At 36.9% G+C, this 12,470-nt stretch overlaps 1 protein-coding gene across 1 annotated transcript in view; it reads right to left on the bottom strand.

The window, feature by feature from the left end:
* ACTR6 (actin related protein 6) overlaps positions 1–12,470 on the bottom strand; it is a 32,112-nt gene that overhangs the window by 7,281 nt on the left and 12,361 nt on the right. Inside the window, exons 7-10 of the mRNA XM_004269491.3 lie at positions 9,342–9,440; positions 9,168–9,246; positions 3,657–3,828; positions 2,042–2,180 (exon numbers count right to left, since the gene is read on the bottom strand). Of these exons, the coding sequence (XP_004269539.1) occupies positions 2,042–2,180; positions 3,657–3,828; positions 9,168–9,246; positions 9,342–9,440 (489 nt within the window). The remainder of the gene's footprint in view (positions 1–2,041; positions 2,181–3,656; positions 3,829–9,167; positions 9,247–9,341; positions 9,441–12,470) is intronic.

The following is a 12,470-nucleotide window of genomic DNA, read 5'->3' as shown; positions in this document are numbered from 1 at the left end:
GTCTTTTGGTTGGAGCATTTAATCCATTCACGTTCAGGGTAATTATCAATATGTATGTTCCTATGACCATTTTCTTATTTCTTTTGGGTTTGTTTTTGTAGGTCCATTTCTTCTCTTGTGTTTCCCACTTAGAGAAGTTCCTTTAGCATTTGTTGTAGAGCTGGTTTGGTGGTGCTGAATTCTCTTAGCTTTGCTTGACTGTAAAGCTTTTGATTTCTCCATCGAATCTGAATGAGATCCTTGCCGGGTAGAGTAATCTTGCTTGTAGTTTCTTCCCTTTCATCACTTTAAATATATCATGCCACTCCCTTCTGGCTTGTAGAGTTTCTGCTGAGAAATCTGCTCTTAACCTTATGAGAGTTCCCTTGTATGTTGTCATTTTCCCCTTGCTGCTTTCAATAAATTTTCTTTGCCTTTAATTTTTGCCAATTTGATTACTATGTGTCTCCGTGTTTCTTCCTGGGTTTATCCTGCCTGGGACTCTCTGCGCTTCCTGGACTTGGGTGGCTATTTCCTTTCCCATGTTAGGGATGTTTTTGACTATAATCTCTTCAAATATTTTCTCTGGTCCTTTCTCTCTCTCTTCTTCTGGGACCCCTATAATGCAAATGTTGTTGCGTTTAATGTTGTCTCAGAGGCTTCTTAGGCTGTCTTCATTTCTTTTCATTCTTTTTTCTGTTCTGCAGCAGTGCATTCCACCATTCTGGCTTCCAGGTCACTCATCCGTTCTTCTGCCTCAGTTATTCTGCTATTGATTCCTTCTAGTGTAGTTTTCATTTCAGTTATTGTATTGTTCATCTCTGTTTGTTTGTTCTTTAATTCTTCTATGTCTTTGTTAAACATTTCTTGCATTTTCTCAATCTTTGCCTCCATTCTTTTTCCGAGGTCCTGGATGGTCTTCACTCCCATTATTCTGAATTCTTTTTCTCGAAGTTTGCCTATCTCCACTTCAGTTAGTTGTTTTTCTGGGGCTTTATCTTGTTCCTTCCTCTGGTACATAGCCCTCTGCCTTTTCATCTTGTCTGTCTTTCTGTGAATGTGGGTTTTGTTCCACAGGCTGCAGGATTGTAGTTTCTTGCTTCTGCAAGAAGATTGTAGGATTGTAGTTCTTGCTTCTGCTGTTTGCCCTCTGGTGGATGAGGCTATATAAGAGGCCTGTGCAAGTTTCCTGATGGGAGGGACCGGTGGTGGCTAGAGCTGACTCTTGCTCTGGTGGGCAGAGCTCAGTAAAACTTTAATCCGTTTGACTGTTGATGGGTGAGGCTGGGTTCCCTCCCTGTTGGTTGTTTGGCCTGAGGCAACCCAACACTGGAGCCTACCTGGGCTCTTTGGTGGGGCTAATGGCAGACTCTGGGAGGGCTCACGCCAAGGAGTACTTCCGAGAACTTCTGCTGCCAGTATCCTTGTCTCCACAGTGAGCCACAGCCACCCCCCACCTCTGCAGCAGACCCTCCAACACTAGCAGGTAGGTCTGGTTCAGTCTTCCCTGGGGTCACTGCTCCTTCCCCTGGGTCCCGATGCACACACTACTTTGTGTGTGCCCTCCAACAGTGGAGTCTCTGTTTCCCACAGTCCTGTCGAAGTCCTGCAATCAAATCCCACTAGCCTTCAAAGTCTGATTCTCTAGGAATTCCTCCTCCCACTGCCAGACCCCCAGGTTGGGAAGCCTGACGTGGGGCTCAGAACCTTCACTCCAGTGGGTGGACTTCTGTGGTATAAGTGTCCTCCAGTCTGTGAGTCACCCACCTAGCAGTTATGGGATTTGATTTTACTGTGATTGCGCCCCTCCTACTGTCTCATTTTGGCTTCTCCTTTGTCTTTGGATGTGGGGTATCTTTTTTGGTGAGTTCCAGTGTCTTCCTGTCGATGACTGTCCAGCAGCTATATCATTTCATTTTTTGAGAAAAGAAAAATGAGCATCCCAAAGGTGAAATTAACCTGGCAACCCAGTAGAACCAGGCTTTAAACTCAAGTCTGCCTACAGACCTCTTTATCTGTAAACTAACTTCCATGATTTGTTTCTATATAAGCCAACACTTACTTTTCAGGCAGCACAACAGAAACATCATAATCTGTCGGAGTGAGACATCGAACTTCCGAGTAAACCCGATCCCTAAATCCCGGGAAAAGGGAATTTCCTCCCGTCAAAACAATGTTCTTAAAAAAATGCGGCTGCATTTCTTTTAAAAGAGAAAAATAGGAGAAAGAAAAAAGGCATTAGAATATCTGTTTACTTATCTTTCTGGAGAAATGGGGATGAGAGATTAGGTAAAAGCAATTGGGGATGAAAGTTACTGGTTGGAAACCATATAGTTTTTTATAACCATATAAATTATAACTTATAAGATTTTATAATGAGGTTATCATTTATACAAATAAACATATTAAACAGAAATATGACCTCACAGTTCTTTAAAAGAAAGGCTAAGGTGAAGGGGTTGAACTACTAGCAACTTATTACATATACATGTAAGCTATACATAAATGAGTAAAATTCTAGTAGCAGACATTTGAAAATTAAAATTGTTCTCCCCTAAAATGGAGGCGGTCTTTATGTAGGCTGAGACTGTTAGCTAGTGTAAAGATGAAAAGGAGGTCCTTCATAACATTTTAAACTTGAAAATCCAAGTTTCCATGTTATCTCACTGAGACACACATTCTTATTGTGCAACACTTACAATTGATAGTGAAAAATACTCAATCTCTAATAATATTTAAAGAAAGGATCTTATGTTCTACACTCATTAAAGTTACATGATAGCAAATATTAAGTGCCACATGGTTAGTCAATCTTAAAGGGCTACCAAGCACCACTGGGAAATTTGTCAGGAATTGATAGGTACTGGCCATCCCACCTAATGCTTCTGTTCACAAAACAGGGACAGAGTACTGTTACGTTAATATTGAGTCTTACAACACAACATTAAAACAGTGTAGTACAAAATGTTGTATATCTCATGACTGCAACTTTAGATAAAATGAGAAATCAATATGAAATATTAATGTGAAATTAGTTGTGAAATAACTATATTAAGGTGATGGCATTATCTGACTTTTTTTCTTTTTTAATGGGAGGAAAGGACACTGCATAGGCAAGATTTTCTCCAATGCCTACACTGTTCCTTATGAACTAGGAAGACATTTTTAAGCTATAAAGGTACTCCAAAACTTTAGAACATTATTTAGTTAAATCATGCTTCAGGAGAACCCAGAAATCACTGTGAAGCACTATACTTCAATCTCATTAAAACTAACTTCCTGTATATTAATCAAAATGTAACAGAAGGAATAAACCAGTCTCATCAACAGCTAAAACCCATTAAATTGTTAAATTATAAATTTCTACTCTGTGCAAATTTGGCTTAAATTAAAACTTTTTAAATGGATATAGCAATTTAATACTTATAAAGAGATGAAGTTCTTCAAATATAAGCAGACCATAATTACTCTTCTTATATCAAATTTACAATCTAGGATCAATAAAGAATTATTCAAGTAAAATAAAGTACAATAAGAATTATTCAAGTTAGATCTGGAAATCTCTGCAAATAAAGTAGCCATTTGCTCAAATTATTTAGAAGAAACAGATGACTTCTCTAGGGTTCACAGAGCTTATGATTTTTAAAAAATATCATTATTCCTCATTATTTATGCACCTTCAGGTAAGTTCTGAATTGAATAGACAATAGCTTCTGGAATTCCCATTTCTTGAATTCCTATATCAGAAGGATTAAAGAGTATTTCTGGAACAGCAAATCTCTCATTGGCCAGACGAAGAATTTGTTCCCCAGATTTATATTTTCCACTTAACACCATTTCTTCTCTTGGCTTAAAGAAAAATAAGATGAAAAGTTTAAGTTATGTTATCTAGCTCACATCACTAATAACATTTAGTAATATGTAATACCAATATATTAACCATGTTCTTGGAAGTTTCAGGATTCTCAAAAGTTAGAAAAATGTGGTCTTCTCTGCTGTTGCCTAACCACACACATAAATAACTACTGACTCTTAATATAGCTATTCCCCCAAAGATGATCTGGCTTTATTCCACACATTTTAAAACAGAAAGAAAGAAAAGGAGAATAGAGGAGAAGGAACTTCATAATCTACCTCTAAGAACAGAGTGATTCCAGTTTTTAAAGAACAAAGAACATACTCTAAATAAAAAACACTGTACCTTATGTTTCCAGCACTATCTACTTTCACTCCCCTGGCCTTGCCTTAGATTTTTATTGGGCATTATGGTTTTATTCTATTAGGATTTCCCCTTTCCCTTGTGCAAAAAGCCTACATCATTAAACTTCTTTATTATTTATTCAATCTCTATTCAAAAAACAGTTTCCAAAATGATTTAAGCAAATACATGGACTTTATCACTGAAATTCTTTTGCTATTTATTTTCTGTTAACCCACCCACTCTGTGAGCTGTGCTCCTGAAGGGGCCAGAAAAAAATAATCTCCTTCTACAGCATTCTACATCATTAAAATAATGGTCCCTCTCAATTGCACTAAGACTCATCAGCTTTTCTAGATTGTTAAAGACATTAACTTCATTTGACTCATATATGCAATTTTCCACCTGTAACAGAGTATATCCCAATCCTCTATATAAATATAAAAATACTTAAAATATATGAAAAGAAATATTAATAATTTATTGTTAAAGAGTAAAGTATATAAAAACTATTCCTTAATATAATTAGTCATCTACTCTCTGTTCAGGTTTCAGCTTCCTCAGAGAGGCTTCTTCTGACTCCCAAATAAAAGATCCCTCTAGTATTCTTACTATCACCCTGTATTATCCCTCATCATCTACACTGTTCGCCATCACATATCCACTACCCAGTATAGCATGCCAGTCAACAATGTGGTGTTTGTTTTAGGCATTTTACATACATTATCATACTGAATTCTCATATAACCCTGTAAGGTAGATATATTTTCCTTTTACTAATGATGCAATTGCGCTAGGCAAGGTTACGTGACTTGCTCAAGATCATTCAACTAATAACTTGAGCACACGCAATATATTCCTCCTACTACATTGCCTCTCTTAACCTGGATATGAATGATTCTGATTTCTATCATTTGGAAATTCCATGCTTGAAACTTTCTTTTTTTTTTTTAATTTTTTTGGCCACGTCATACAGCATGTGGGATCTTAGTTACCAGACCAGTTGATCAAACCTGCAACCCCTGCACTGGAAGCATGGATTCTTAACCACTGGACTACCAGGGAAGTCCCTTGAAACATTATTTTTAAATAAAAATATCCTAAAAATTACACAAAATTCACAATACCCTAGGAAGAACAAGGAAAGCTACACATCACTTTCAACCCGATTAAACTATGGTTGCACTAGCAAAGAGAAGAATATTATTTCTTCACAGATAAAGTATTCTTCCTTCTCAGGCAGAATGGAAAATACTTCCTATAAATTTACAAATTCATTTAAAAATGATATTGGCTTGAGTGTATAGGATATAACTCATATTGTCAACACTCAAAATAACTTGAGACAGATACAGACTTGGAGAATTTAATTTGACAAAACATTAGAAGTTATCTAGTCCACAGCCCTGATTTTACAGAAGAAGATCCTGTGACTGACCCAGGGTCAAATATCTAACTGGGGGAAAAGCCAGAACTAGATATCCTTGCTGAATGTTAGCTCTAAAGCCACTAATCGTTAATATATAATCTGGAACTACAAGTATTTTCTGTTTCTAAGAGTACAATTTCAAAAAGATTTTTGTTTTAGACATAGACAAATGAAGGAATTTATAAAGGCTGCTGGGAGTTGCTATTTTAGTCAATGCAAGTCATGATTACTGTACAGCCCTCATAAATTTCATTCCGGTACCATGAAAGAAATGTTTAAACTACAATGGCTCTGCAGAAAGTGATAACAGTTAACTATGAGGACAATTTTCTCAATTTAGGTCAGTAAAGCATTCATTACACTTTCGTAAGCATCCTCTTTCTGTTAAAAAATAAAACTGGAATTTCTATCGGTTGTAATCAGCAACAATATTACAGACGTTATCATTATTGTTACTGTCATCAGTACTAGAAAATCAAGGTTGTAAGTTTTTCCTAAGTATTTAAAAATATTCTTGAATAAAATCAAGGTCCGAGTTTAACAATATCCTAAGTATAAAGGCTCTCAAACAAGTATAATTCTCTTTCATCTTATGCAGTATTGTTTTTCTAGTTTCATAAGTATTTAACAGCCCTCATCAAAGATTTTGATTGTCAGGCAATGATGAAAACAAGTTAATCAAGTATTAAATTTAAAAAATACATTTTAGGAGTAATCCTAACATATACAAAATATAACCATTTCTAAACCTTAAAAATTATTAAGATGTACACAATTTAACATGTATTATGGTAAAAATGTTAACATTAATTGACAAAGTAAAGGTTAATCCATTATTTCTGAAATAAATATTTGATGTAACATTCCATCATCTGGTAAAAGTTCAGTCCAACTGACTATGTCCACTCAACTGATGTTAAAGTGTACAAGTAACAGGGAGTCTATACTCAATTAGTGAAGTGCCGTCATAACAAGATTCTGATCACAAGGCCAAAGGCCAATAAAAGAGCTGCAAACAATACAATGTGGCTTCTGCCTTTTTTCTCCAAAGCTGATGAGTAAAACAATAATCAACTGGGGGAACAACCATGACTCTACTAGCTCACTATGTAAGGTGTAGGATTGAGAAATCAAGGCTTATGATTTGGGAAGGAAGCTAGCGGAGTTCAGCAGATAATGTCCAATAAACTGGTAAGTTCTCATTTGCAGGGCAAGCGAGAACTACATTTTAAAAAAGAGAAAGATTTCCAAACATAGCTGATAGTCCAATCACCTGGAAGAAATTTTTTTCTTTTTTAGAGATTAAGTTTAAGTTTTCAAACTTAGGCATTAAGCATTGCCAGGGACAGGGACTGAGAACATGGATACCAATTGTTCTTCAAGTGACCCAGGTGATTTTTAGTCAGGTTTGGAGGAACTGGGAATTACTGAGACTTTACTCGGGGTCCATCCCTGTAGAAATATGGATTACTTTACCACCATGAGTCCAGAGTGCTATAAATTCTCCACAAGGTGTTTTATATCACTGGACTGTTTAATCAGCTATAATAAATGAGGATGATCAAACGTGCCTAATGAGAAAGTGGCTTGGTATCTATATATTTGGGGCAGTTTTCCCTGTCTTGTAAAGAAAAAAATACACCTTCCATATCCTAAGTGGGACATGGGCTTCCAGTTTCTCTCCCCAGTTCATGCCAGACAACATGATCCCATAATCTGTCACAATTCCCACTTCTAAAAGCTGGCTTTGGTCCTTCCGCAAGGATATGTTTCTAAGGACACTACAGGATGATTTTGATTTTATGAGGACCTGGGTAGCCTTCTCTGAATTCTGATGTGTATTTCACCTCAATAATCTGGCCACCAAATTTTTTTAATTTCAGGCATAAAAACAAGTATAAATAATTATATAAAACCCATATATCTGGATTTCCCTGGTGGCGCAGTGGTTAAGAGTCTGCCTACTAATGCAGGAGACACGGGTTTGAGCCCTGCTCCAGGAAGATCCCACATGCCGCAGAGCAACTAAGCCCGTGCGCCACAACTACTGAGCCTGCGCTCTAGAGCATGCAAGCCACAACTATTGAGCCCATGTGCCACAACTACTGAAGCTCATGCGCCTGGAGCCCGTGCTCCGCGAGCCCGTGCTCCGCAAAAAGAGAAGCCACTGCAATGAGTAGCCCATGCGCCACAACGAAGAGTAGCACTCGCTCACTGCAACTAGAGAAAGCCTGTGCAAGCAACGAAGATGAAACACAGCCAAAAAATAAATAATTTTTTAAAAAAAAGAAAAAACCCCATATATCCATCAACCATTTTAATGTAACTTCACAGATATAACACTCCCCCTTTAAATTTGGTGTTATCATTCACATACATAGTTTATATACTTTTACTTCATATTTATAAATTCCTAAACATAATAATTATTCTGAATAGCCTGAAATGGTATACGTCCTTCGAAAACTGGCTTTTAGACATCATCATGTTTTAGACAGAAACACATTTCTGAGACTTATCCATGATGATCATGTAGCTCTACTTCATTTTCACTGCTTATTTTATAATATGAATATATCAAAATTTATCTATTTTTCTACCATTAATGGCTACCTAGGCTCTTCCCAATTTCTCACTCTTTTAATGTATACTACAATGAACATTACCATACATGTCCCCTTGAGAAAATATCTCCTTGTGCTTAAGTTTCTGACCAAAGATTTTTAACTTCCTACCATTCCTCACCAAGCCAGTAACTAGAAGGGCAAACTTCACATTTACCCAACCACAGAACTGATAATTTACCTGAGCTGCTCAAAGATAGGGAGAAATTACTTTGTTTTCACATCCAAGATAAACTCTTCTCAACACTTTGAAAGTGCACTGGATTTTGCTGTTTTCAACTACAATCTGATAGCAGAGCCTTGGGTCAGCTGTGCCAGTAATATTCACAACAAATAACCTACTTCTAACTGGACTTAAACTAATTCTTAATGAAACACAAAAGGGTAAACCATAATATAGGTAATGATACTGTTAATCTCCAGATTTGTCCCATGTGCTATCATGGCAGATAGTTCTTTTTCTAAATAACTTTAGTAGAGATATTAACTAATAATTCATACACTGGTGCCTAAAGAAATGGCCACCAGGCAGGAAGGCAGTCATCAACAACTCTGTGAGATTCCACCCATCCCAGCTGGATGCTGTTCAAACCTGACTGAGGTGGTCACTTGAAGAAATATCATTGAGTATTTTTTAAATTACCTTACATCACAGACTTAGAAAACAAACTTATGGTTACCAAAGGGGAAAGGTGGGGGGAGGGATAAATTAGGAGGTTGGGATTAACATACACTATTATATATAAAATAGATAATCAACAAGAACCTACTGTACAGCACAGGGAACTCTACTTAATACTCTGTAATAACCTATATGGGAAGGGATCTGAAAGAGAATAGATATATGTATAACTGAATCACTTTGGTGTACACCTGAAATTAACACAACACTGTAAATCAACTATACGCCAATATAAAATAAAGTTTTAAAAATTACCTTACAAAAGCCCTTTTTAATTGTACTAAAGTCAGGCAAAACATAGTCTACCATTACTGTATTTTCTTCTCCTTTCAACCTGGAAAACAAAACATAGACTTATAAAATATTTTAACTATGTGTAACATTACCCAAGAATCAACTTTCTAGTTCTTAGGTTACCATTATACATACTTGGCAATATCCATGTCTCTATAAAAATCCTGAGACACATAGCATACATCTTCTTTCACTTGATTAATCACATGTGTTTCGTCCATAACATGTAACTGCCTAAACAGAAAAAAAAAATGGTAACGTGAAATAAAAAAAATTTAGACCCACCACCAGTCCCTCCCATCAGGAAACTTGCACAAGCCTCTTAGATAGCCTCATCCACCAGAGGGCAGACAGCAGAAGCAAGAAGAACTACAATCCTGCAGCCTGTGGAACAAAACCCACATTCACAGAAAGACAGACAAGATGAAAAGGCAGAGGGCTATGTACCAGATGAAGGAACAAGATAAAACCCGAGAAAAACAACTGAATGAAGTGGAGATAGGCAAACTTCCAGAAAAAGAATTCAGAATAATGAGAGTGAAGACGATCCAGGACCTCGGAAAAAGAATGGAGGCAAAGATTGAGAAAATGCAAGAAATGTTTAACAAAGACGTAGAAGAATTAAAGAACAAACAAACAGAGATGAACTATACAATAACTGAAATGAAAACTACACTAGAAGGAATCAATAGCAGAATAACTGAGGCAGAAGAACGGATAAGTGACCTGGAAGACAGAATGGTGGAATTCACTGCTGCAGAACAGAATAAAGAAAAAAGAATGAAAAGAAATGAAGACAGCCTAAGAGACCTCTGGGACAACATTAAACGCAACAACATTCGCATTATAGGTGTCCCAGAAGGAGAAGAGAGAGAGAAAGGACCAGAGAAAATATTTGAAGAGATTGTAGTTGAAAACTTCCCTAACATGGGAAAGGAAATAGCCACCCAAGTCCAGAAAGCGCACAGAGTCCCATACAGGATGAACCCAAAGAGAAACACACCGAGACACAGAGTAATCAAACTAGGAAAAATTAAAGATAATGAAAACTTATTGAAAGCAGCAAGGGAAAAATGACAAATAACATACAAGGGAACTCCCATAAGGTTAAGACCTGATTTCTCAGCAGAAACTTTATAAGCCAGAAGGGAGTGGCATAATATATTTAAAGTGATGAAAGGGAAGAACCTACAAGCAAGATTACTCTACCTGGTAAGGATCTCATTCAGATTCGATGGAGAAATCAACAGCTTTACAGACAAGCAACAGGTAAGAGAATTCAGTACCATCAAATGAGCTCTGCAAAAAATGCTAAAGGATCTTCCCTAAGTGGGAAACATAAGAGAAGAAAAGGACCTAGAAAAACAAACACGTAACAATTAAGAAAATGGTAATAGGGACAGACATATCAATAATTAACTTAAATGTGAATGGATTAAATGCTCCAACCAAAAGACACAGGCTCGCTGAATGGATACAAAAACAAGACCCATATATATGCTGTCTACAAGAGGCCCACTTCAGACCTAGGGACACATACAGACTGAAAGTGAGGGGATGGAAAAAGATACTCCGTGCAAATGGAAATCAAAGGAAAGCTGGAGTAGCAATACTCATATGAGATAAAATAGACTCTAAAATAAAGAGTGCTACATGAGACAAGGAAGGACACTACATAATGATCAAGGGATCAATCCAAGAAGAAGATATAACAATTATATATGCACCCAACATAGGAGCACCTTAATACATAAGGCAACTGCTAACAGCTATAAAAGAAGAAATCGACAGTAACACAATAATAGTGGGGGACTTTAACACCTCACTTACACCAATGGACAGATCATCCAAAATGAAAATAAATGAGGAAACAGGGGCTTCCCTGGTGGCCCAGTGATTGAGAGTCCGCCTGCCGATGCAGGGGACACGGGTTCGTGTCCCAGTCCGGGAAGATCCCACATGCCACAGAGTGTCTGGACCCGTGAGCCACGGCCACTGAGCCTGTGTGTCTGGAGCCTGTGCTCCACAACAGGAAAGGCCACAACAGTGAGAGGCCCGCATACCGCAAAAAAAAAAAAAAAAAAAGAGGAAACAGAAGCTTTAAATGACACAATAGACCAGATAGATTTAGTTGATATTTATAGGACATTCCATCCCAAAACAGCAGATTACACTTTCTTCTCAAGTGCGCACAGAACATTGTCCAGGATAGATCACATCTTGGGTCCCAAATCAAGCCTCAGTAAATTTAAGAAAATTGAAATCATATCAAGCATCTTTTCCATCACAACGCTATGAGATTAGAAATGAATTACAGGGAAAAAAACGTAAAAGACACATACACATGGAGGGTAAACAATACGTTACTAAATGACCAGGAGATCACTGAAGAAATTAAAGAGGAAATCAAAAAATACCTAGGGACAAATGACCATGAAAACACGATGATGCAAAACCTATGGAATGCAGCAAAAGCAGATCTAAGAGGGAAGTTTATAACTATACAAGCCTACCTCAAGAAACAAGAAAAATCTCAAATAAACAATCTAACCTTACACCTACAGGAACTAGGGAAAGAAGAACAAACAAAACCCAAAGTTAGCAGAAGGAAGAAAATCATAAAGGTCACAGAAATAAATGAAATAGAAACAAAGAAAACAATAGCAAAGATCAATAAAACTAAAACCTGGTTCTTTGAGAAGATAAACAAAACTGATAAACCATTAGCCAGACTCATCAAGAAAAAGAGGGAGAGGACTCAAATCAATAAAATTAGAAATGAAAAAGGAGAAGTTACAACAGACAACACAGAAATACAAAGCATCCTAAGAGACTACTATAAGCAACACTATGCCAATAAAATGGACAACCTGGAAGAAATGAACAAATTCTTACAAAGGTATAACCTTCAAAGCTTGAACCAGGAAGAAATAGAAAACATAAACAGACCAATCACAAGCAATGAAATTGAAACTGTGATTAAAACTCTTCCAATAAACAGAAGTCCAGGACCAGATGGCTTCACAGGTGAATCCTATCAAACATTTAGAGAAGAGCTAACACCCATCCTTCTCAAACTCTTCCAAAACATTGCAGAGGAAGGAACACTCCCAAACTCATTCTATGAGGCCACCATCACCCTGATACCAAAACCAAACAAAGATACTACAAAAAAAGAAAATTACAGACCAATATCACTGAGGAATATAGATGCAAAAATCCTCAACAAAATACTAGCAAACAGAATCCAACAACACATTAAAA

The sequence above is a fragment of the Orcinus orca genome, chromosome 11 (genome assembly GCF_937001465.1).
Source record: "Orcinus orca chromosome 11, mOrcOrc1.1, whole genome shotgun sequence".
Lineage (NCBI taxonomy): Eukaryota > Metazoa > Chordata > Mammalia > Artiodactyla > Delphinidae > Orcinus > Orcinus orca.
This window is presented reverse-complemented; position numbering and strand designations above follow the sequence as displayed.